The following is a 27719-nucleotide window of genomic DNA, read 5'->3' on the forward strand; positions in this document are numbered from 1 at the left end:
TGTTCAATGAAAGGAGTCCGATGATAGCGAGCAACATCCCGGTAGCACTCATTTACTTTCTTAATGATTTTCCATTTGTCTTTTCGGTTAATTAGCGTCATAATCGTTACTTTGAAATTATAGAACTTGAGTTTTTCAATAAGACAATACATCTCATCTGAAGTGTCAATAGGTCCCATCAGTGGTTTAGTACGTTTATCGAACAGGTTGTTTGTACCAGCCATGACAACTACATTTCTTACACCAAATGATTTCATATTTTCAATTACGCGATCGCTGCAGTGTTGAGATGCAGCCTCCTGGGCAAGATATAGTAATTGCGTTTTCAACAAACAAGCCATACACCAGCGACGATCCTAATGTACAATTTTGAAAAACCTAATAGCAAGACACCAAAAAAAACAAATTAAATACAACGCAAAAACAAAGAGATATTGTTCAAACTGACCAGAGAGCGGCAGGCTTTAGTAGTAACTAGAAAAAGCAAGGCTGGTTTAATTGGATGAAGGGGGCAAGAAAAATGGGGACATAAAAAGGCGGAAGAAATAAAAGGGAAAAGAAGGAAAGAAGAAAAAAGGAGGAAATAAAAAAACTAAAATAAAATGCTAAATCAAAAACGTGTAAAAAGTCTGGAAAAAACCTTGTTTCTTAAATTCTCCTACGAACAACACATCGAGTTCAATTTCTGAACTCTCTGTACCAGCATCAACATAATCATTTAGCAGAACTCGCACGTAAGATTAGGATACAAATTTAGCGAACGACGCGTAGATTATAATTATAGCTGTTGATCAACAACCTACACTGATAATCAAAAACACTTTCTACTAAAACTAAAACCCATTTAAGTTAAGAGTTTAGAAAATCTAGCGAAAGGTGCTCTGTTCATATTAATGAATCACAAAACCATCTTTGTAACAACATGCGAGCATGACAACAAGTTTTAAAGTTCCCAAATCTGCCAAAAATTTTGGGAACCATGCACCAACATGGATTAAAAGTTAACAGAACAAACAAGTTAAAGCGCCAATGTCTCAATAAATAAGGAAATGGAAAATCTTTCAGCTTAATCAATTTTAAGTGCGCTATTTCAAAATTAGCTTCATCAATTTAGAACAAAACCGGCAAATTGCAACAATGGCCACTGTTAACCCATCTGCTCAACGTTGGGATTGAAACAATTGGAAAAAAATTGAAAAAAAATTGACTACAGCCTAAATTTTATTGCAAGGTCTTCCATTTCAATAGATTCGATACACATGGTGAATTGAGCCTCTAAATCGGAGAACTATAATTGTGATAATAAAACTAATTAGCAGTAAACTCTACGGAACTTTGATAACTTCTAAGTTCTTTATGTAAAAATATTTTTCTAAGTAACGAAAAGGGTTCTTATTTGCTCCGCAGTTAAACTAGACTAAATTGAGCCTCTAAACTGGAGGATTATACGGACAATACTATAACCAATTAGCAGCATACCCCAAGGAACTTGATAACCTAATGCACTGTTTTCAAGCATTAGGACTTAGTGCCCGGGCTTTATGTTTACCCATTTTTATTCAACTCACCCCTTTTGACATTGATCGTAGTCAAAACGGGTAAGTTGAATAAAAATGGGTAAACATAGAGCCCGGGCACTGAGTCCTAATGCTTGAAAACAGTGCATTAAGTTATCAAGTTCCTTGGGGTATGCTGCTAATTGGTTCTAGCATTGCCTGTATAATGCTCCAGTTTAGAGGCTCAATTTAGTCTAGTGAAACTGCGGAGCAAATAATAGCCCCTTTTCGTTACTTAGAAAACTTAGTAGATATCAAAGTTCCGTAGAGTTTACTCACGTAAATGAGTTGAATTATTTCTTAACTCCATTCACTTGAAACAGAGAGTGAGGTAAATCAGAAGTCAAACGTGAAAGAGACGACTTATGTAAAATGGAAAAATGATAAAGCGAACTAAATAACAAAGCAAGAAAAGTCCTGAAACACAATCCAAAAACATTAAAAAAGACTAAAAACTGTTGCACCTGAACAGCAGAGAAATTTACTAATGCCACCCAACAAGACATAGTTTTATAAATTTATAGGAAAAGCAATCAAGAGTGTAAACTTCTAGGATAAAAAACTTGAATACCACCAAGGCTTAAAAAAGACAATAAATAATTGGCCAAGAAGAAAACTCGATATCTAAGTGCATGCAGAGGCAGGGAAAACTACAGTAATTAAAATAAGAGAAAAATTTAGAGAAGTTTTGCTAGAGCTTGTGGTGTTAACATCTTCGAAACCGTTATGTTAAAAATTTAACCATAAACGCAGCACCAAGCTAAAAACTATTTTGGAAACTTGAGTTCAGTAAATTTGAAACTGGCACAAACTGCCAAAACTTAAACGAAAATAATTGCGAAATTGTATAATTCAACAATTTCATCTAAACAACGCTAAAAATAGTGATGAAAAACTTTTTGTTATATAAAAAAATAAACTTTTGTCGCTAAAAAATATGATGTGAACTATTATCAAGCCCTTAAAAAATTTACTGTAACTAAAAGATTAAAAAAAAACTCGAAATAATAACCATAATTTCTAAATAATCGCTAAAACTATTTCTCAAAACCATTTTCTTGCTACAATAAACTATCCAGTAACCGATCTTCAAGATCTAAAGCAGTCTCACAGCCCTCTTCCCCGAAGACCGAAAAACTCGAAAGGTGACAATAATGTTCAAACAATTGCAAATTTTATTAAGACATTAAAATTAGTGATATTAACATCGTGAAAACCATTTCATATCCACTAGAAAATATGCCGCAAACTATTCTGATACGCTAGCAAAGTTTCAGTGTACTCAAGATTGAAAAAAAATTGTCAAAAAACATGTAAAATTGTAAGCAATATTAAAAAGTCGCCGTTGAAAAAAAAAATCTTTTATTATAGCCGGTAGATTGTCGGAATAGCTGCGAATTAGACTTGCGTGCCGTATAATAGAGATTGAATTTTTATTAGGGACCTTTATTACACGAAAAAGTTCTTTCAACCTCAAACTAATGCTAACCTTAAACCGAAAGCTATCAAGTAACCCATTTTCAAGCCTTAAGTTTTACTGGCCCCTGAAAATTTTTGAAAAAATGACAATTTTATTTAAAAAATTCCGGATATTAATATGTTCAGAATCAATTCGTTGTCTCCAAAAACAATCTATGAAACCAATTTAAAGGCTAAAAAATTTCACTAGCACGTAAAGATCGATTAACAAAATAACTGATAATTTTCAGAAAAATTAAAATAGCAAATTTTAGAAAAAAGTTTTGTTCGCTATAATAAAAGGTTGAAAGCCATCCCAATGTCACTAGAAACTTTGTATCAATTTAACTAATAAAACCTAGAGGAGATTCCCTGGCCCCTGAGGCTCGAAAAAAGGGAAACTTGAAAAAAATGCAGAAATTAGTATCATTTTGGGTGCTTGTTTCCAGTACTAAAACAGATAGCTCAGTGAAAGCCCATGAAAGCATTTATTTCTTTGAAAATACGTCTACCAATTTTGACAGACGTCATTTTAATTCTGGTCAAACAAAAAGCTGAAAAAATGACGCAAATACGTGCGAAACTTTCATTTGGGTCAAAAACTCCTTAAAATGACCTTTAAACCTTGAACTAAAACTGTCCTCGCAGCTGGGGCACCATAAGCATTTGAAGGTCTACTAAAGCCAGCTTGGGGCTTTTAATAAAAGTCATTGCCCATCGGACGTTACCTGTTTATCCCGTTTTGAAAGATCAAAGTCATGGAAAGATTTGTGAAAACATTTTAAGAAAAAATAACCATAGCAGGACAACTCCTGAATTGAAAGACTCCATGAACTGACAAATAACATTTTTACAGATTCAACTAACTAAGGCAGTCAACAGAGGCCGCAACCCCCCGTATACAGGAAAAAAAAGAAAAAGAGACTTACTCAAAGTGTTTTAAATATCAGTACATTTAGCAACACTATGGAAACATTGACTCTACACATCTTTATACCTCAACAGAAGGCACAAAAACCGTTATTTTTAAACTAAGCAATCAGACAACAAGAAAATCAACGAAAACAAGCAAAAGTAAAAAATCAACTTGTAATTTTCGAAAAGGAAGAGTCAAAATCATAATTAGGAACTGCAATGAAAGAAACCCAATAATTTGATTAACTTTTGCAAAAACTCAATAAATCGCAAATACTTTCTGAAAACACAGTGGAAAAGTCAGAAAAGTCTTATTAAAAACGCGTATAAGCCAAGAGAACCTTAGCTATGAACAGAAACAAATAATTCGATTAATTAAAGCGTACTTAACTTCAGATGGAAGCTGCTATTAATGAGACTTAGAGATAGGACAACAATTTGAACAATAAAAACTCGCCAAAATCGATTATTCTTCAAAAGAATTAGTGTCAAAGTCATAGTAAGCATTCGCTTTAAACAAAAACAAGCAAATTGATTAGTATTATCCCTAATAGCAACTTATGATATTAAGAGATAAGATATAAGAAAAAAATAAGAAAAAGGGACAAAAACCAAAAATCACTAATATTGTATGACAACAAATAGTGTCACAATTAGCAGCAATAGCTGCGCGTTGATGAATTCAAGCAATTGCAGATAGTCGCAGCTAGAACACATATGTATCATACTAAAAGCACAGAAAAGAAAAACTGAAAACAGAAATCAAACTGCCGCTAGTGAAAACACAATTTGCTTTCCAAAACCAAAAACTTGTTCAAATATCAATTTGTCACTCCACTTCAGACGTAATTTAAAAAATCACACTTCGAACCCACTTGTTTTTCAGCTCCGTTCACTACTCCAGCGTGATTAAAGTGACCATTCTAATTTGACTTCTCAATGATGAGAAAAAGCCAAAAAAGTATGCAGATCTCAAAATGAAAACATATCCAGAAGACTTTGGAATCCACTCGAAGTAGACATTCCCGAAGTCCTCAGCCAACCACTAAATGAAATGAGCCTATTAATTAGTTCACAAATTACATTGAAACAATAAGAGGAAATATCTGATAAAATTTGATCAAAAGATGCGACTCCGAAAAAACAATTATCGGGGAAAGAGCTTGCAATAGTCATCAGTCAATGACTGCTCAATCATTGAATGCCCCAATGCCAATAAAAACAATTATCAACCACCAAAAAGGTAGCGAACGACAAAAGCTCAATTTTTGTCAATCTACTGACCCTGCAAACGAATTGCATGACCATTTCAAGCACGGAGAAGTAATTCCTAAAAGCAGCAGATTATATTTAATAAGTTTTTAGACATCATATTTAACTCAATTATCCAACAGTTTATCTTGATATGCTTTCAGAGACATCAAAAATGGAGTTTGAAATAGTTCTGGATATCGATCAGCTTCAGTGACAAGCTCTGAACTGTAATTGCTTAAGTCTGTTCAGAACTACAATAGCACATATACGTAGTAGGGCTAAAACATTATCAGCCATAGCGTCCATTAACACAGTGCAATTAATATAACAGGGAAAGAAGACATGCCCCACAGCTTGCCGAAAAGTAGCCGCCATTGATTCCCATAACCAACTTTGGAACTGAAAGAGCCGAATAAAAACTGATTGCACAAAAAATGTCTAAAAATCGCGTGCTATATTGATTGGATTTTAGTAATGTTATACATAAATACTCCTGTTTCTTAATGAGATGATACAGGCATTGGTATCAACACCATTAAACAAACATTTGACCTGGCAATTAAGACAAATAGGGACAAAATTCAATCACGGGACATCAGAAACTGGGCTTTATGGGTTCATCTTGGTTCTTCTTCTGATTTCGTCCCTTTTAGATTGCTGTACTGAGCAATTGTTTAAAAGCACTTTCAAAATATTGAGAGCCTTCAGAATTTCAAAAAAATTCAGCAAAATGTAGTAAAAAAATAGCAAATCAAAAACATAGCACGACAAGTCGAAGAATTTTCATTGACTTCTCAAAGAAATTTCAAAGAACTAGACCTAGAAAAACAAACTGATCAAAAAATCGAATTGCTGTAAATATTAATGTCAGATTGCCGCATGTGAAAAATGTCACGCGGCGAAACCACTCAATTTTTCAAAGCCACAGCGCTTCAATACAATTCAAATTCTTCGAATTGCAAAAAAATAAGAGCGCTATGGTAACCGGCTGCGAAGAACAAGGTGGCTTTTAATAACGAACCAAATACATACACTTGTACGTCAATCACTTATGTTTTCTCGAATTGGTTATTAATGGTTTCCCGAAGTCTGTCACCCTTGTTTCAATGCACATGTTGAAAAGCAGTAGCCTAATTAATAGTTAGCAAACTAATTCAACTTCCACTAATTGAGTCGTTTACGAATTGAGAGGTGCGACGCAGTGCAGCAATTATTAACAAAGCCGATAATGTAGTTCTCTATTTGTACCAGCCAATCATTTGGAGCAAAATTAACATTTCAACGAGCACATACATACCAACGGAAGTTAAAAGAATTGCTGTCGAACGAATGCCTGGGAGCAGTTTAAATCAGAGGGGGGTACCATCAGTAACAAGCATAAAACTTATTAGGCCCAAATTTGAAGATTTTGTATTCCCACGTGTGCGGGGGGGTGGGGGTTCGAACAATCGCTTGTAACCATTAGAACCCTCGTCTGCAAAGTTATAAATAAGAGCAGCTTAGATCACGCAAAAGCGCGAAAAACTCGAGGAGTCAAATAATAATTAAGGAAAAAGCTCTAACAGTAATACCTAAATATTGCAGGAAAAGCCCTAAAATTATATCAAAAAATTGCATTGAAAACTAAATACGTCTCAATCTGACCTGCTGACCAATTAAAGTCTACGAGGCAAAGCGGCAAAGTTTCACAAAATTAGAAGAAAGATATTAGCATTTGAAGTGTATTTACTTATAGGATCAGCATATTGAATAAAAATGTTTTTGTTCATAATGCTTCAAAAAAGGAAGCACAGAAAACTTCTCATCTAAGAAGGCGCTCGCTTGATATATAAGATGCAAGCGGAAGCAGGCAAAATGACAAATAATTCTTAAAAACCTATATATTAGCACAATAACGTAATAGATTCGCTAAGGTTATGGTGCCAATGTCTTCAAAACTAAAACTGTAAATTCCTAATTCTAACCATGAATGAAGGCCCACGCTTTAGAACCGTTTCATTGACACCTTGAGCAATATAAAGAAATCGTAAACCAGAAACATTGGAAAAATCATTGCAACTTTGTCTAATTTCATCACACTTGTCTCCCCGATCAACTGTCTTGAAAAAAAAACATATAGACCAACCAATTTGCAGGCTAGCAAAAAGCTGCTGCAGATGAAAGGGACAAATATAGGCAAAAGCGACGAAAACAAGTTTGGAAAAAGGGGAAAGCAAGTTCTTGAAGATTATGTGCTGCTCAAAACCAAACTTCTGCAGATAAAATCTACCAAATGCTCAAAAAATTATAAACTCTGACCAACGTCAATTTACCGGCAAAAACTAAAATGCAAACCTATAAACGTCTAAAAATTTCTCTCGAATGATAAGCGGGGCAATTTAATACAGGGGCTGTAGCCTAGATGAATTTTTCTTTAGGGGCGCAAAAACATCAGACGAAGGTCGAATTCGAGCCCCAACCTCCTGAGTCCGATTTCCTCACCTCGACACAGGCATTCACCACTCGGCTATAGTGCCTTGTCATCGTCTCTCCAACAATCGGTTTTGTTTGAATAACAAATTTCATTTCGGAGTCAGAGCAATTGAAATCACAAAAAAAATGAAGAAATGCGTCAGATTATTCAAGACGAAAAGCTCAAAAACAGTCAAGCGAAAAATCTGCATCAAAACATAGCCGGTAGAATACCGAAAACGACTCGAAGAGTCGTGCAATTAAAACTCTTCAATCAACCTATTTACAAAATATCGAAACAGAAATTAAAACAGCAATGTATAACAAGCACCAACCAATTTTGGTTAGAAATGTGGTTAGGTGGGGGCGTAGGTTGGAGGAGGCAGGTGAAGGGGCAGGTAGGCGGAGGCATACGTGCCCAATGGGTAGGTGTGGGCAGCTAGGTAGGCGTAGTTGGGTTCGTTGGGGGTAGATAGTCGGGGGGGGGTTAGGAGGTAACTGTGGGAGTCGGAGGGTGTAGGGTAGGTATAGTTGTAGGGGGTAGATAGGTTGTGGGGCGATGGGGGTGGGGGGGGGGGGGGTAAGTAGGCGACTGGAGGGGAACGGCAGAGGGGTTTGAAAATATATGAGATTAAAAATACTCATAATAACCTTTTCACCTTGAATATTACCAGCAGTTCCTAATTACTATACATTACAAACTAAGCTACAGTTATAGTCCAATGTTCGAAAACAGAATTCAACCTTCAAAAACGAAAGTCAATAGTTAAAGTAATGACTTCAGCTAAAAAAACCTGTAGAATATCAATACTCCCCTTTGAGATTTAAAAAGACACACCTTTACAATAATTGCATCTCGTTGGGGAGCAATTAAAAACTGCAAAATTTTGCTCTGCAAAATTTTAAAGACCTTTTCACCTCGAATTCAGAACTTCCCAGAAATAGCAATATAAGCACTTGAAATATTAGAAAAGTCAGCTGAGGGCCACTAATGAAACTCGATGCATGCAGCCCTTTACATGTTTATTCTATTTTGAAAGCTCAAAGTCATGGAAAAAACTGTGTGAACATATCTTAGAAAAAAGTTACGTCACCAATACGATCTAAATTCTTTTGATTGTAAAAAAAATGCATAAAACTTTCGACCATGTTCATTTTCGTTTGTGTAGTTGGAGGAGTACTGGTAGGTGTGGGGAGAGATGCAGTTTGAGATGGACAGGGAGAGACAGCGGGGCGAAAGAACAGATAGATATTGCTGATGAAGTTGGAGAGAGGCTCGTCTAAGGTTCAAGGCAAAAGTAGGCGGTGAAGGGAAAGTGGCCAGGGGTCAAGCAGGGTAAAAAAAACTCCATGCGAGGATTCTTACAATTACTAACAAATGTACATCGAAACAAACCTAGCATTCTCTTAACGATAATGACCATCATACAACAAGTCAGCTTTCGAAAAAAAAAGAATTCAAAGTTCAAACCGTGACAAAATATTTCAGTGGATATGAACGGAGAAAAACAACCTCGAGCTTCAATTACATGTTAGTCATAAAAAACACAGCCTCAGTATAGCTCCTTGGTCAACTGATATTAAGTTCGGCCGATCTAATGTTCTCAAGTAAACATAGCCTGGAGATTCCAGAAGCAAACCGAAGCTTCATGATAAACAACTTTGAACCATTCAAACAATCAAAAACATATGAAATTCAGATTTATCTTAGAACTAATGCAAGAACATATATGTAAATCAACCGAAAAACAACACGCACCTTAGGTTCTTAAAAACAAAAAGAAAACCAATGGTCACTTTCAGTTCGTAACATTTGGTATTGTTACAAATTACCCCTTTGAATCATAAAAACAGAAAGAAGATCAAAACCGCATCATCTTTGTAGCTGTTATAAAAAAATCAAACTTTCTCAATCTAGGTTTCTCGAAAAATAGTGTAAGGTGCAAGGTCGTTTTACCAACAATCTCATCATATTTCGCAGCTAACTCAAGTTCGCAGTTTCATCAATGTATTCCAGTTTCCAATGGGTAGGTGTGGGCAGCTAGGTATGCGTAGTTGGGTTCGTTGGGGGTAGATAGTCGGGGGGGGGGGGGGGTTAGGAGGTAACTGTGGGAGTCGGAGGGGGTAGGGTAGGTATAGTTGTAGGGGATAGATAGGTTGTTGGGCGATGGGGGTGGGGGGGGGGGGGGTAAGTAGGCGACTGGAGGGGAACGGCAGAGGGGTTTGAAAATATATGAGATTAAAAAAACTCATAATAACCTTTTCACCTTGAATATTAGCAGCAGTTCCTAATTACTATACATTACAAACGAAGCTACAGTTATAGTCCAATGTTCGAAAACAGAATTCAACCTTCTAAAACGAAAATCAATAGTTAAAGTAATGACTTCAGCTAAAAAGACCTGTAGAATATCAATACTCCCCTTTGAGATTTAAAAAGACACACCTTTACAATAATTGCATCTCGTTGGGGAGAAATTAAAAACTGCAAAATTTTGCTCTGCAAAATTTTAAAGACCTTTTCACCTCGAATTCAGAACTTCCCAGAAATAGCAATATAAGCACTTGAAATATTAGAAAAGTCAGCTGAGGGCCACTAATGAAACTCGATGCATGCAGCCCTTTACATGTTTATTCTATTTTGAAAGCTCAAAGTCATGGAAAAAACTGTGTGAACATATCTTAGAAAAAAGTTACATCACCAATACGATCTAAATTCTTTTGATTGTAAAAAAATGCAGAAAACTTTCGACCATGTTCATTTTCGTTTGTGTAGTTGGAGGAGTACTGGTAGGTGTGGGGAGAGATGCAGTTTGAGATGGACAGGGAGAGACAGCGGGGCGAAAGAACAGATAGGTATTGCTGATGAAGTTGGAGAGAGGCTCGTCTAAGGTTCAAGGCAAAAGTAGGCGGTGAAGGGAAAGTGGCCAGGGGTCAAGCAGGGTAAAAAAACTCCATGCAAGGATTCTTACAATTACTAACAAATGTACATCGAAACAAACCTAGCATTCTCTTAACGATAATGACCATCATACAACAAGTCAGCTTTCGAAAAAAAAAGAATTCAAAGTTCAAACCGTGACAAAATATTTCAGTGGATATGAACGGAGAAAAACAACCTCGAGCTTGAATTACATGTTAGTCATAAAAAACACAGCCTCAGTATAGCTCCTTGGTCAACTGATATTAAGTTCGGCCGATCTAATGTTCTCAAGTAAACATAGCCTGGAGATTCCAGAAGCAAACCGAAGCTTCATGATAAACAACTTTGAACCATTCAAACAATCAAAAACATATGAAATTCAGATTTATCTTAGAACAAATGCAAGAACATAAATGTAAATCAACAGAAAAACAACACGCACCTTAGGTTCATAAAAACAAAAAGAAAAACCAATGGTCACTTTCAGTTCGTAACATTTGGTATTGTTACAATTTACCCCTTTGAATCATAAAAACAGAAAGAAGATCAAAAACCGCATCATCTTTGTAGCTGTTATAAAAAATCACTTTCTCAATCTAGATTTCTCGAAAAATAGTGTAAGGTGCAAGGTAATTTTACCAACAATCTCATCATATTTCGCAGCTAACTCAAGTTCGCAGTTTCATCAATGTATTTTCGTATCAGAGCTGGGGTTGCAGATGTCAAAACAAGAAAATCGTTAATTAATGAGGAATCTGGCAAATTTATCTTATTTTTTTTTCAAATTTACGCCTCAGCATTCTTCGTCTATGACTCGGAGAGCTTCAATTAACTAATTGAAAATATAATTCTTTAAATTAACAATAGGATTACTTCACAGTTGTTGAATGACTTTCAAGACAGACAAGTGAATATTCCGATTTTAGTAATTTTAGTATTTTACATCATGTGTGTTTCTATTTTCAATAGCCCATCAAAAAATTTTTTAGCAGCCATAGCTCATAACTCTGTTCTACATAACAAACACTTAAAGAACTAAACAGAAGTCTCAGGGTTTAAAGTACTGCAAATAATCCAGAAGTGTTACTTCTTGAAAACTATGCCCATTTTAGGTATTGCCTCTTAATTCCTCAAGTCTTTACGTACAGATAACTAAATTATTTCATGTTACAGAAGCTTTTAAAACCGACACAAATTTTATTCCAAATGAACCGTCAGTTATGAGAAAGTGCACGCTCATAGAATTCGCAACGAAACAAAAAACATAGCAAAACAAGTCCTGAACTCCCAAATTCAATTATTAACTTTTAATGACCAAACAAAACGATAGCCATCAACTTGACTAGGAATGGATCTGGAAATCCATTTAGAAAAAAATTACAAAAATACGCGCATTTTTGCTTCATTTCCTGTTTCAGTTGATCAGAATGCTCTCCAATCTTCACAAAATCAAAATGTGCGAACAAATCTCAGACAGAGCCATAATACTCCTGTATCGTGTTAAAGCAAAAAATCAATTAGGACTCCAGCAACTTCTTCCAGAAGCTAGTTATTTAATTACACTAATTATTTTGAGACAAAAAGACAAAGAAAAATATGGCCGGTTGAACACCGGAAACAATTTCCTAGGTCGAGGTAGAAAGTCAACGTTCATCAACATAAGTCCATGTTAAAAACAAAAGTCAAAGCTCAAGTCATGATCGAAATTGCTTCGGGTAACAAATTCTGTAGAAAATACTCCTCTTCGAATCGAAAAAAAACACGAGGAAATCAAAATCTGGCTATAGTTTCCTAAATAGTCTTCAACTGTTGATACCCCAAAACAACGGTTCACAATAGAGTGTACAGTACAGTTACATCTTGTTTTCAAAAAATCATGAAAACACAGGCAAAACAATACAAAAGTTACAAAAAGTGAAAAACGGAAAAGAAACTAAGAAATGAAAATCTATTAAAAATTTTGACAAACGATTCAGCAGAGAGCTGCACCCCAACAATCGTTCCGACAATAACCTTCAAAACAGAGCAATTAAAAATTGCCACAGAAAAAAGCTAAAATTAAAGAAGTATGTAAAAATGTAGAAAAAGCGTCTAAGACTGTAAAATAGCAGATATATCCCAAAAATGCACGTTAAACTCTAATATTTGACTCAGATGATCAAAAATGCTTCCGAGTGTACAATTACTGGTTAATATTTCGGAGAACAGTCGCTTTGGGCGAACAAAGTTAAGCGTTAAAACTTAAAAAGAGCTTCTCAAAAGCCGCTCGCTTTGACAAAAAGAATGACCATTAAAAAAAGCCCATGGCCGAAGCAATAGCTACAAACTTTAATTGAGAGCATTTAAATATATGTTTTCTGATAAAATCTTGACATGTCATCTGGACAAGCAAGTTACTTATCCTGCAAGTCTTTCATTTTAAGCATAATTATTACATTTTTGTTGTTATACTTTATCGATTTTGTTCCGACCCCACTTGTGGGGGGAGGAACTATATACTCAAATGGGTTTTTTTTGTCCGATCGATATATTCATCGTGGAGAAATGTGAGTGATATCATTAAAAAGCTCATCCAGCGTAGAATTCGGAATTAAAGACATTTTTTGAATTTCGTTTTTTTTTCGAGGCGTTATTGAAGTTTAAAATTTCATGAGAACACTGGATATTCGGTTCACTTTTGTTCACTTTAAAGGTAATTTTTGCTGAATTAACATTTTTTTCTATGAAAACTTTAAATCAAAATGACCTTTCACGCCACAAAATACATCGGTTTTGTGTTCATAATAGACGTAGGCGATAAAAAAGACTGGTTCTGGTCTCATAAGGAAAGTAACTATTAAAAAATTCGAATTCTATTTGAGAGCTTTTTTTAAGCTCTCAAATAGAATTCTTTTTGTTTTTTCAAGTCAGCTAGAGAATAGTCACTTTTCATATCCATGTTCCCTTAATGAAAAACAATCAAATGAAGCCCAATGAACACAAAATTCGTTTCCAAGGAATCGCTCATATTTTTTTAGATTCGTATCTCAGTTTTCGTAATTTTAAATGAAATTTTGATTTTAGTAAATTTATGGAATCTTATGGCAAAAACCCGTTGACCAAAAGTGCAAGAAGTTTCAAAATGAGCATTAAGTGCGCCTATCTACTGCTCAGAGTGGACAGCTAATGGCTGTTAAGTTTTGAAAACAAATTTTTGAATTTTTTTTAATATTAATTAACTATAAACTTGTACTTAAGTGAACTGTAAGTCATTCTCAAAAATGACAGGAACCCCCTCTTTCCTACTGCAACTAAAATTATTCTCGTTAGCGGGTTTATCTTCTAATAATTGGTTACATGAGTTCAATGCATAAGATTTCAATTTTTGGTTCCTTTTGAAATCTTATCATGTTATCTTAATTTGATGGCTCCTATTGTTTTAGCCAAGACGTTCAATGGATCATAGATAAAGTTTTCAGAGAAAAAACTTAAGTTTTAGATGGCTTAATCATTTTCTTCTCGCACTCTCTAGAATTTTTGGTTTTTACCTGTCTCTGTTTTTTCATAGTCATAAGGCTTATTGTGAAGTCTTATTGATTACTTATGCATGATGAATATCCTTTTCCACACATCGAGTCTTAACTGAGCGTATTTATTGACTTCCGTTAAAAGCTATTGAGTTTAAAAGCTGTTAAGTATTTAAAAAGTTTTTTGAAAAGTTTTTTTTTGAACATTAATCAATCTTAAACCTATTTTCGAGAAATGTAAGCCATTCTCAGTAATGACAGAACTCCTTTTCTTTCTATTTCAACAAAAATTTATCTTGAAAGCAGTTTTATCTTCTAACTATTGATTTTTGAATTCGATGCATGAGTTTTCATCAATTTTTTTTTCAATTTTTGTATATTTTTTTCGTAATTATAGTTCCTTTTGGAATCTCACATCATCCTTATATTGATAGTTCCCATTGGCGTAGAGTAGACGTTCCATGGATCGTAGAAAAAGTTTTTAGGGAAAAGCTTTTGGTTTACATGGTTTCTACACTTTCTCGCACTTTTCCACTGAATTTTTGGTTTTTGCCTGTATCGGTTTTTTTCACAATCATAAGCCATATTGTGAAGTCTTATTTATTACCTATGCATTCAAAACATCCTTGTACTCACATTGTGGTATAATTGGGCGTATTTATTGACTTCCGTTGAAAGCTATTGAATTTAATGGTTGTTAAGTCTTTAAAAATATCTTTTTGACAAGTACTTTTTGAACATTAATCCATCTTAAACCTACTTTCGTGAATATCCTATTGATAACTATTGAATGATAAACATCCTTGTCGTCACATCAACGTTAATCGCTTTCGTTCAAAGCTATTGAATTTTACGACGCTGATACCATGAGTATTCTCAAAAATATCGTGGTTTTAATGTATTTTCATTGCCATACGACCTATTGTGATGAAAATTCGATGACATACGAATGAAAAAAATCATTGCCTTCCCAACGAGGAAGAGCCCATCGTGTTTATTTAATTCCATTGAAAGCTATTGAATTTAATGGCTTTGATACCAGTTGTTTTCTTAAAAACATCATGGTTTTAAAATATTTAATTGAATTTGATGTTTTTCAAGTCATTTTGTAACAATAAAAACAATCCCATTGCTGTTAAAAAATGAAATGAAAATAGAAAGTATTTACAGAAAAGTTCATTCTCTAAGGACTCTGACACTTTTCGCACTTTATTTTTTTGAATTTACTGTTTTTGACTTTTTTATTATTTAGGTAGCCGTAAAATGCTGACCGGCCTCGTAAACTTGTAATTGCCGATTAAATGAATGATGTTACCCGAAGCAGTCAGTCTATAGCGAATAGTCATTAAGTTTATTATATATTTTCAATTTTTTTTTCAAACTTTTCAGTTTTGGTTGTCCTTTTTGTCAACTTGTTACTTTATCTCATCATTGAGAGGTCCCATCCAATTCCTTGTATTTCAAAAATTAACATGTCTACTGATAAATTGTCGTAACTGATGTTTTATTTTTTGGACAATGTGCTTTTTCATAAAAGTTTTGAAAGTGGTATATTTGTGTTTTTTTCTCTTTTAGCACATTCGGGTAATCACAGATCCCAATGATTTTTAAATGTGACCCAAATGAACTTATTTATTCTTTCAGTATAATTTTATTAAAAATAGTATTATTAAAAACTAAAATAAAAATACAATGTTCAGATAATAGCTAATGATTTTAATGACTTCAATAATTTGTGTTTTAGCAAATTGTTCGTAATTTTTTGAGATTTTCTGCTTGTTTAGTCCGTTCCTATGGCTTAGTCTAACCAAAGACAGGTCCCATTGGTTTCTTATCAACTTTTTAGGAAATTTATCAAGAATTATTTTGTTATAAGCTAATAATTTTTTAGACTTTTGAAATTATTTGGTTTAAAAAATGTTAATTGATTTTTGATTTTAACCTCATTTTAGTCTCATCTCTTTGTCGAATTCTAACCTAGTCTCATTAAGGAAAACATCCATCTGCTTTATAGTTAGGAAAAACTAAATTTGTGTAGTTAATGTTTTATCTGATTCCATTTTGACGTTGCTATTAGGTTTTTAAATTTAGATATTGGATTTCTGCCGTGAAATTTTTGTTTATGCTTATTTTGTTGGTTTTTTCGCAGTCTTTTCGGTGGCAGATCTCTTGAGCGCTGTAATGAGACATGGCATTATGTAATTCAATTAATAGTTAGGTTTTGCAACAATTTTTTAAAACTCAAACATCTATTTTTGTTATCTCTTCATTTGGTTGACAATTAAGTCAAAATGTAGATGAGCTCGGGTCGGAACATCATGCGCAAACGCACATTAACGAGCCTCCTTGTTAGACATATCATACCTGTGACAATTTCACGCATGTGAAAAGCACGTTTTAAATTTTTTGAACTGTATAATGCCCATCGATTTATAGTACAACACTTGGGCATGAAACTAAATTACAAAGAAAAATGCAGTTCAGAATTGCTGAGCAGGTAAGAAAACAAGATTGGGAATGAAGAAACGTGAATTGAAGTATTGTATCAACAATGATGCTTTGTTGTTAATAGATATCCTAAAACTAAACAAAGAGTATAATGACCTTTGGTACCCTTAGAAGCACCGCAGAATTTCAGACTATTTGAATTGGGTTGAATCAAAGCTGTTATGTTGAGAAGTTAAACATTTCTATTAGATCACAACAATTACCGTTTTTGTTTCAAAGCCATCGAATTATTGATCAAATCTAACCAAGACAAATATTTGGTTAAACATATTCTATTTGACACTTCACTAGCCATGTCTCCAAGTCACTACAAAAAAGCAGTAATCTCGATTCACTTTTAAATGGTTGCAACACAGCTCAAACTTTGGGGATATGATGCAAATGCAAATGTCCCTCGTATTTATGAAAATTGGAAATTTGAACAGAAAGCAGTTAATGTGTAGCAATAGCGGTTCTCAAATCACTTATCACTTAAAAAATAAATTAAATGAATTTCTGTTTAAAATAAGATATTTCATATTTTGACAAGACTATCAAGATCTTGCATGCCTTCACAAGGTGTATTTAGTTTGTTTCGCCGGACTATATAATAATATATTGTGTTGAAACTATTAAATTGGATAAAAAATTGAATACTTGATTAATCGTTTTTTTTGTCAAACAACTCTGAAAAACCATTGTGAAGATTTCGGGAGAGCCACTCAAACAAAACGAAAAAATAGTAGAAAAACAAGGTAACCAAAAGCTACATCATACTCTAATCAACACAAATTACCAATAATTGCTAAAAGCTAAAACAACAAACGATTCAAAACAATTAAAATATGAGCAGTTCACAACATACATGCAAACGTCGTTGTTGCTTCATCTTAATCTGAAACGAGATCGCTTTCTGAGCTCTCTGTCATCGTTTTCTGACCCACAAGGGTAGCTGTTTTCCGTATATTATGAGTGGAACATCCAGCGTAGCACGAAGTGGATTGTTCGCTCGAACTCTGTCCGAGAAGTATCGAAGGAGCAACAACACAATTCGCCTGCTCGTCGTCAAACAAATTTCTCTCAGCACCTCTCATTTCAGCTTGAGATCGTCTGATTCTTCTCACTTGGGCTCTAAAATTGCCATAAAAATTCCAAAAATAAAAATTTGTAATTGTTTCACGCTCCGAAGTAATATCTGGCATAGAAACTTCAGGTCTTTCCCATTATAGTCCACCCCCTACACGCACATGAAAAATCCCGATTTTCTGTTTATGCTTAACATGAATGTCTGATGTAACCTACACAGAGAAAGGTTATTTTAAATGAGAAACCTTTAAACCAACTCACATGTGAGAAAGATGCTACTAACTTCCACATCAGAATAAAATCATTCGTTTTATAAATTTTAGCGCGCTTGTACCATTTTCTTCGTTAAAAAATATTTGGGTACTTAAGAGTCAAACATGCTTTCGAAACTTTGATTGAGCACGTTAATAACAATCGATAGTATTTTGATTGCATTGGTATGATGTCTTTTTTTTTAAGATCTGTTCACACTTATTTGGCTTTTTCACGTCAATGAGAAGTCAAATTAGAGTGACGATTTTAGTCACGCTGATGCAGTAAAAGGAGCGAAAAACCGAGTACGTCAGGCGTAATTTTATTCAAACTACCTTCAAAGTGGAGTGAAAACTTGGGTGTTTCACTCCACCTTCAAAGTGGAATGAGAACTTCGGTTTTTCTGAGGGGAAACACTGAACTTCTGTTTCAGTGTTTCTTATCTTGGGTGCTATTAAATTGACATATTTGCGCCTATTTGCAATTGCTTGATTTCACTAATCTTTTTGTAGTCATAGAAGTTTAGAGAGTATTTGAATTTTAATCCTTTTTTTCAATATTACCCATGTTTATCACTCAGTATCGTTAATTACAGACCTTTTTGATTACTAATTAGACATAAATGAACCCAATTTATGATTTGAGCCGATAGCTAGTGATTTTCAGGACTTTGATACTATTTGATTTCGAAAAGTTTTTCGTATTTAAAAAACCCAAGAACTTTTGGGTTTTTCGCATTTATTAAACGTTTTGTCTTATCATCTAATCGCATTGGGGAAATAAAGTCTCATAGGTTCCCAATAGAGATTAATTTGATCGGTGTGATTTCTTCAGTTTAAAACTAATGATTTTTTTGAGTTTGACACTAATTGTTTTCAAGTAAAATTATCGAGTTTTGCGAGTTCTTACTGTCACTTTGTTGTCTTATCTCTTGATAGTTAAGACAAGTCTCATCTGTAGCTAAGAATGCGTACATCAATCGAGTTAATAGTTCCAGGGCATAGCTATTGCTTTCTATGAATTATACGCTCGTTTTCATAAAATATTAGTGAATTTTTGATTTCTGAACGTATTCGTTGTACTTATTTGCTCTCTTAAAACTTATTCTCAATATTACCCGGTCTTTTCGGTTATATTTGGTTATATACCATACCTGGATCTCCAGACTTTGACAGTGTGATCATCACTACAGGTGACTGCCATCTCTTGGTCCACAGGGTTGAAAGCCACAGCTGAAACTACGTCATTGTGGGGCAGAGTGCCAAGGAGACAGCGGTAGTGTCTGTCCCAAATGAAGCTCTGTTTATTCTCCGCCCCACTGAAACATACATGGACACATATAGCGGATCTGTAAACATGTAAACATATCCGACTAATTTTGGACGAATGACTTTGGATCGATTCACGGGGACTCGAACTTATAGTAGCGAGCTTCAGTTGGGGGAGGGGGTATAGGACTTCAAGGCATGTTATGCTTTCATTTGCATTATAGCAGTGAAATGCCAGCAATGAGCTCAGCTGCTTAAAACTGTGAATGAGCGAACTGTGCTTAAATAAGAGAAAACCAACATAATCAGCAATGCGAAAAATCTTGAAACCAATATCCGGGAAGTGACATTTTATATAAATATACCAACAAACCCGCTCAAAAGTTGTGAAAAGAGTTCATTAGCCCTTAGAGATTAAAAACGAGTACACAACACAAATTTGTGGAAATCAATAATAGACTGTGGGGGAGAAAAAAGATATCTGGAAAAATCATCACCTTTACAACACCAAACAAAAAACTGTGGCGTCGAAGCAAAACAGAAATAAATAATAAACTCCTTACTCAAAGCATTTAAAAATCTCAGAAGTCATAAAAGAACCGTTAGTAGTTCCGTAAGGTGAAAATGGTAAAAAAAAAAGACAAGATCCAGAAATTCAAACATTAAAAAACAAATTGTACTCATGTCAACGAAGCAATAAGCAGAAGTTGATTTCAAAAAATTCAATTTAAAAACATCATAAGAACGCCATTGAGAACAGTTATAACTGAGACTAAACGAAGGCCACAAAAAAGCAACAAAAACGGGCAAAAACGAAATCTGCATAAAATTTTGTAGAAAAATAGTTTGAAGTAATAAAAACCACTGCTATAAGCTCATCTCAACAATTCGATCAGCTCGATAACCATTGTCACTGATTAGACTAAGTTATAAGACAACAAAATGAACAAAAAAAAACAAAAACTTGCATTTTTTTAACACAATTTGTTTCAAAATCAGCTATGAACAAAAAATAATCATTCTATTCTAACCTCATTAACCTGCAATGATAGATCTACTGATAAACTAAATTGAATGCTATGGCAAGAAAAAGTGCAACAAATTCACTCAAAACTTGTTATTTTTTGAAAACAAATATGGTAAATGTTATGGGAAACGTTAATTACCTACTCAAACAACTAACTTGATTCTGCGCGCGATCTAAATCATTACTTCAATTTGATCGCACAAAATCTTGAAAATGTGTGAAAAGATTTTTAAAAGACAGCCGGAAGACTCAGGAACCGACTTCCGGCGAACAGCCAGAGAACAGCCAAATCTGATTACAAAAATCTCAAAAACTGTATGCGCTAGTTGTGAATCAGAAACAACTATTGGCGAAAAACGCACAAGAATAATTTTCATCCAAAAATCGAATATCAAATGATACAAAGTAACCAAAATTAATATTAATAACTCCAATCAGAAAAATAACCCCTTTGAAAAAAAGGACATAGCCAGCAGATTACCGGAATAGCTGCAAAAGAGTAGACATGCGTGCCGCATAACAGAGATAGAAACAGATACAGATCTAATTTTAAAAAAATCGACGCCGCTCAAAAAACTAGGTAAAAAAAGTTCAGCGACAAATCAATAAAGATGGTTAAAAATCCACAGAAGCGTTTATTAGGCACTTTTACTGCACATATGAAATCCCTTGACCATAAAGTAATTCAAATTAAACTTAGTTTTTAAAGTGCAGAAGTCATTTTATTGAGTGAGGTAAGTCACGTATGATCAAAATCTAATCACGCAAATGAAATTGAAACCTTTGCTAGAGAGAGAGAGAATGGAAATGACGTCACGCGCGCAAACGCCGTTAGTGAGAGGAAGAAGTAATTCACAAAATTTGACTTTTTCAGCTTTGCTGTGTGAACAAATGTAAAACGAAAAAGAGCGTCAGACGACGAAACCAAAAACATAGCAGGACAAGTCCTGACGTACAATTCAAAAAATTTGCATTGACTAAACAAAAAATTAGACCTAGAATGGACTATGAGTGAATTCCGAAAACCATTTCTAAAAAAATCAGATAAAACACAAAAAAGAGAAAATCAATGTCAAAGTTCCGCTAGGGAGAACAAACAACAAGTGAGAAATGTATATTTAATTCTAACAAAAATCTAAAAATCTAGGCTCAGAATGAACTATGAATGGATTGGGAAAACCATTTAGAAAAAAATCCAACCTAAAAAATTGAAAAACAGTAAAAACCAAAGTGATATTGCCGCATGTGAACAAAAACAACTAGCAAGAAAGCGAAGCGAACTTCTATTCAAACACCGTTTTCTCACTCTACTTGAAAATTAGAGCGAAAAAATTTCACGCCGCAAAACCAATCGCTTTTTGCTCCATTTCCTGTTTCGGTGTGACCAAAATGACTACTCCAATTTGACTTCAAAAATCATGAAAATGTGTGAACAGATCTTAAAAAAAGACAGCGCCCCAATACAATTCAAATTCTTTGAATTATAAAAACCAAGAGCACAGCAAGTTAGCTCCGCTCAGCTTACAGCTATAAAAGGGGCAATTTAATGGCCAGGATTAATTTTTTATAGGTGCAAAAAACTCCGACTAGGCAGGGATTCGAGAAACCCCGCCGGCGTAATACCCCAAGTTCTGGACTTCAACAATAACCTCTCAGCTATCCCGCGCTTGTCCTTTCCTGTCTCAGAGTCACCTTTGTTTAAACAACAGACATAATTTCGGAATAAGAGCAAAAATTTTGCATAAGAAACGACACACATGTTTACAATAATTACTTCTAACTTCGTTCGAGAGCAATTAAAAGCTTTCATTCAAACATTTCCTCAATCGCCACTGTCAAAATTATTCACTATGCCGAAACATCTACCAGTGGCTTGCTGCAATTAACATCTAGTGGCAGTAGACGCCCCTGACCTATCAATTCAAAAATTGAGGAATCAAGGATTTACAGCTCATTGATTTTAATTCCGAGAAAAAAATAAGGAATCAGACATCACTGCTTTTAACTACATATTTAAGCTATTTTTGTTGTAAATTTCAGGCAGTAAATTGTCATCAAATAAGGAGTTCACTGCAATTCAAATGTCTTGAACACTAAATTAACAATCTTGACAACGAACAAATCAAAAAGTCAGGCGTGAAAAAATCTCTTTAAAAAGCAGAACAGACAATATTCAGCTTTTACAGATAACTATTAAGTTCATCTTTCTTCGCCCCTTATTCTGTATGATCGCGCCTGCTAATTTCTATATTTAGTCCACAGTAAACTTTCAAAACAGTTCATTTCTGCCAAAAGTTTATTTGAAGAACAATCAATTAATAATCAGTACAGAAGTTCCAAAATAAGCTGTGCATTATTAATAACAAGTTCAAATATTAAAAACGCTTTATGCTCCTCCGCTTCGTTTTTCGTTTCCTTTTAGGAAAAGCAGAAGAACCACCATCAGACGATGATTCCCAGTCATCAAATTGAACTACGTTATTATCACTCAACTTAGCACCATATTTGTTGAATGTTTCAGGAACTGACTTCCCCTGCTTCTGATTTTCGCTCAATGGCCGCCGAACGTACGAGGTCAAACTTCTTAATGCAGACTTAACTTGACCAATCAAAGATGTAACATTATTCGAATCATCGAGAGACATTGTTCTGTCACGTTTCTGCTTTTTCGTACCGAAACTTTGAACTTCGCTTTCCAACTTCGATTTGAATTGCAATAATCGGCCTTGCAGGTCATGAAGTGACTTTGGGTTAAGTTCATCAAACAGAACATACGATAGTTTGTGAATAACACGCAAAAACGCAATAGATTCGTGAACAGATTCCTCGATCGAGTAATCAACTGGATTTCGAATAGCTTTTTCAAGTTTGCTTTCCATCCAATCATAGCTAAACGCTGGATCGATAGTTTGTACGTTGTCGGGCAAGTTGTTTCCGTCGAAAAAATCGATGTAACTTCTGCTCCGTTTAATGCAGGAACCCAATAAGTGTGAACCACTTTCATTTAGAGAAGGTTTCAAATTCGGTCGGCTCAATCTGAAATGCGCAAAGTACTGTTTGCTTACAAATGGTTCCAAAACTTTCTCAAGGTTCATCTGTTTTTCACTTTGTTCTGCGACCTTGTAACCGAAATTAGGATATCTTTTCATAAACCATAAACGCAGTTCCAACAAGTGCCATGCTTCCAGACATTGGAAAAGACTAACATCAGTTTTCGGAATGATGGTTAAATTCTGTTTCAAATGTAAATCAACTGATTTTTTGAACTTGCCCGGGTTGTTCATCAACGCTGTCTGAATGTTCATCAATTCATTGCTTAAAGGGTGCAAAATTTGAGCCCGAATTCGCCCAAAAATTCTACCAGCCTGGCCCAAGTGGAAACTCAGGAAATCAGCGGCATTTATTTCTACACCTCTTGTAAAATCTGGAACGTTTTTCTGATCGACTACTTCTGGAACTATTCCGACACTTTCACTGAACTGGTCATCTTCAACTTCATTATGTTCAACATCTTCTGTCTTGTATTTGAACCGGTCCGAATATTCAAACGTCTGCTTAGATTTAAGTTGATTGTAGTAATCGGTAACTTCAGATTTCATTAAAGTCAAATATTTTGGGTCGCATTCTGGAAAAACATTAGACGCGTACTTGTGAAGAACTTTTAAAAATTCAAAGCTTTCGTCAATTGAAGATCCATTTACACACATGGGATCATTCCGAGTTTCTTCCAACAAATGAGCAAAATAACGGGATGTAAACTGACTTCCAATCTTGGACAAAATTTGGGGATCAGACACAGCGTACATACTAAGTGTATATCGACTCTTTTTCATGCAATATCCAAGAAGATGGGAACCAATATCACTTCGCGAAGGTTGCATAGTGTCGTCACATAGTCGGAACTGATCGAAATACTCTTTGCCAACAAACGGCAACAACACAGTCTCAATTCTTTTCTGTTTGGCTATAACTTGGTCAAATTTGTAATTAAAAGCAGGATATCGAGTCATGAACCATAGATGTATTTCCGCAGAATGCCACAATGTCAAAATTGACAGAAATTGGTTTCGAGAAAGTGGATCTTTATCCTCGCACTTCAAAATGAACTCAATCGATTCGTTGAACTTCGCTGGATTCTGCATCAAACATTGCTGCATTTTTTTCACATCCAAAATCAACGCTCCAAGAACTGAGCGTCTCACACGTCCAAATATTCGATGAGGATCTCCCAGGTGAAAGTCGTAGAAATCTTTTGCCAATTTTGCTCCATCAGTGGGTATACTATCCGTGCTTTTAGCTATCAATGTGCTGTTATCAACTTCAAGATCAGGAACTGTTGATCCAGCGTCTGAAGTCATCAATTCAATGTGCGGGTCTTCTATATTTTCCAGATAATTAGAAACTTCACTGATCTCTAACTGGGACCGAGGTTTGCTAAGTTCGGTCTTTAAAACATTCAGATCAAAACTTTGAGTCGAGTTGTCAACTTTTTGTGGTGTCGCACTCTCCATGTTGACAGAATCTTGGTGCGACTCTTGAAGTTCTAATTGCAAAGATTTAAGAGACGATTTCAAACCTCTTCTTTGACGTTTTGGCCTTTCCTGAATTGCCACAAAGGCGCCTTTTTTCTCAAATGTAGGCGCTGAAATTTTGCACAATTTCAGTTTCTCCAAGCCTTTATCGATCAATTTGGAGACGTCGTTTGTCAAAGAGTTGACTCCAGCGTAATCATCAAAAACAGATGGAAATTTATAAGTGAGCCAGAGATAGCACTCCAGACTTGATACAACATCTTCCAGACTCTGCAATGCCCCTCGATTTTTGGGCACATCGATCGGCCATTTGATCCAATCTTTTACTGTCCCAACGCGAAGAGATTGGCCACGACTATACTTCTGGGCGTATTTCAGCATCATACTTGCAATGAACGGTGATCTCTTTACGTTTGCCGGTGCAAGACAGAACTTGTATTTATCAGCTAGAGGAATATCAATATCTTCTAAAAGTTCAGCAATATCTTTGAATTCAAAAGCTGGACAAGAAAAGAAGTTTTGGTCAACTTGTGCTATGATGTTGAAAATCTCCATAAGATTCTTCAAACTATATTCTGGGAGATGGTATGCAAACATTTGCAGCTGGTCCGCGGTTGGGGCAATTCCAGCCTTTTTGATAGGTTCTACTGGCTCGATAGACAGATTTCTTAACTCATTTAAGTTCTTTTGGCCGAAAGCAGTGACGTGACCAAATTCATAGGCACTACCAAATCTTCCAGCTCTACCGGCGATCTGCATCGCTAACGGTTTGGGCACCCTTACTGTTTTCAAAACTCCAGTAACGTTATTACGAGTAGCTTTTGTTATAGAGCTGAAAATAACCCGACGTATTGACAAGTTTAAACCCATACCAATTGCATCGGAAGCTATCAAAACATCAACATCAGAATTCGGATCATTGAAGACCTTCGCTTGTTCGATTTTAGTTCGAGGTGGCAGAGCACCATATATTGTTGCATATTTAATCCCAAGTTTATCCAACTCCGCAGCTACCGCAAAACGGGCACTACGTCCAAACGCAATGATACAATCTCCCTTTTGGACCTCACTCCAAGAGTTAATTGCTGTCTCATCAAAACATAACGGCGTCAATCTATCGTACTCATGCAACTCGAACTCGTCACCGCATGACTCGGTAAGTTCTCTAACAAGATTCACAGCAGCTGGTTCACCACAAACATGAACCTCTTTTGAAGGCAGCCCTAGCAAAGCTCTAGTCCAGGCATACCCTCGCTGTTCGTCTCTTAACAGCTGAATCTCGTCAATGACAACTGAATCGTAAACTTGTTCAACGTCTGCCATTTCAACAGTGCAAGCCGTATGACCACTTGAAGTCCTGTCAACATTCACGTATCTCTGATCTTCACCTGTAATCAAATCACACGGAATATTCAGTTCCTGGCACTTCAGATAGATTTCAGTCGCCAACAATCTTAAAGGTGCAGCATACAAAGCTTTCTCAGCCGCATAAAACGCTTGGGTAGCTCCATAAGTTTTCCCAGAGTTTGTGGGACCAGCGTGAAAAACTATTTTTCGTTTCAGTTCACGAGCCTTTGGATACCAGTTTGCTGGATTGCTCAGATTGCTGATTTTCTGCAAGTCAGCGTAACAGTTAAGCACTGGGTATATCCTTTTGCTGTGTTGTAGGAAATATGGAAAAACGTCATCTGGAGATCTATAACCCGCAACGATGTCGTTCAAAATGAAGCTTAGATCTTGCGGTAAAACTGAAGACTCCACCAGATAGCTTCTGAATTTGTTCAAACAAAGGGAAAACATTTTGGTCGACATTCCCTGTTCGTATGCTAGCTCAGATACTAATTCGTTTTGCTGAAACTGTGTTATCAAGTTCTGTATTTGACTATTGTCTGGTTTTGTGATTTGACCAGCACCCAAGTTTGAGTCGCTGAGGAAGGGCTGAACGTTGCAACTAAAATCTGTCAGCACGTCTAATTTCTCAGCTAAGTTTGTACAGGTTCGTGCAAACCTATAGGACTGACTTCTGAAACTGCTGTACAAAATACAATATCTGCAGGAAGTAGGACGCAAAGCGCCTCCAACTAAAGAACGCAACATCTCAAACCTGAAATGACGATACACAGATTACATCACTGGTTCCCGTATTACCTCAAAATGATAGCTCCATCAAAACCTCGTTACCTCAAAACTTACAAAAGCTCTTAATTGCATAGAAACTATATAGAAGTTCAAAATCATTCCTGGGAAAATCAACGAAGTGAATTACATTTAAAGTTTGTATCGACGACTTCAATTATTCATAAACGAAGGTGAATTCCAAGCGAGCAAATCACACACTAGTCGGCAAACATAGCCGGCAGATTGCCCTCATACAGAAAAGCGCTTTAACACCGTGTTATTCAGAGGAGGCTCAGTGATGTGCGTCAGCACAAAATGTTCCAACCCCGCTAATTCAAATTGGTGACCTTTTTAAACCAAATGAGGCGATAAACTTTAAAAATTCGAGATTTTCGAAAAGGTGTTAAACTCAAACCACTCCATGCAGCAAAAAGGCCAAAAAAGAGGGTCGATTACACTTACCATTACTGAGACTAGAATGCAAGAACAAAACTCTCTACCAATTTAATTGAAAACTTTAATTAACAAAGCCAAAATAGCATTACATAAAACGTAAATAAAACAATTAAACTTGTACTATACTGAAAAAGGTAGGGACTCGTCTTTAATTTGTTGTTGTTGTTGTTGTTGGGGATTTACAGTTTTCACTGAGGGGATTTTCGTCCCAGTCGTCGTCTTAGAAAATTGTCCTATTATTTCTGCAGATCTGACAGTCACAGCATAGATGCCAGCTACAGATGTTATTTTCGTCGAATCGCTCGTTTACAAACTTCCACACGAAATTTAAAAATCGATTTTTAAGGCCTTTTTTCGTATTAAATTCAATGTATTTTTCTATTCGATTTGCTAGTCTGCATGTACGGAAAAAGAAATCATTTCTAGCCTT

General features: G+C 35.4%; 2 protein-coding genes across 3 annotated transcripts in view; both read right to left on the reverse strand.

The window, feature by feature from the left end:
* Positions 1–16574: 16574 nt before the first annotated feature.
* LOC142334813 (uncharacterized) lies at positions 16575–20192 on the reverse strand. Its single transcript, XM_075383138.1, has 3 exons — positions 20188–20192; positions 19042–19236; positions 16575–17681 (listed from the first exon to the last, which is right to left on the reverse strand). Exons 1-3 carry the CDS (start codon positions 20190–20192, stop codon positions 17441–17443), a joined length of 441 nt encoding a protein of 146 aa, XP_075239253.1. The 3' UTR covers positions 16575–17440.
* Positions 20193–22478: 2286 nt separating this feature from the next.
* The window catches only part of LOC142356485 (uncharacterized), a 99880-nt gene continuing 94639 nt past the window's right edge, over positions 22479–27719 (reverse strand). For both annotated transcript variants that reach the window (XM_075408390.1, XM_075408382.1), the window contains one exon: positions 22479–26819. In XM_075408390.1, coding sequence (XP_075264505.1) covers positions 22559–26819 — 4261 coding nt within the window. In that variant the 3' untranslated portion in view covers positions 22479–22558. The remainder of the gene's footprint in view (positions 26820–27719) is intronic.

This window comes from Convolutriloba macropyga, chromosome 2 (assembly GCF_964194025.1).
Source record: "Convolutriloba macropyga chromosome 2, txConMacr16.3, whole genome shotgun sequence".
In the NCBI taxonomy this organism is placed as follows: Eukaryota; Metazoa; Xenacoelomorpha; order Acoela; family Convolutidae; genus Convolutriloba; species Convolutriloba macropyga.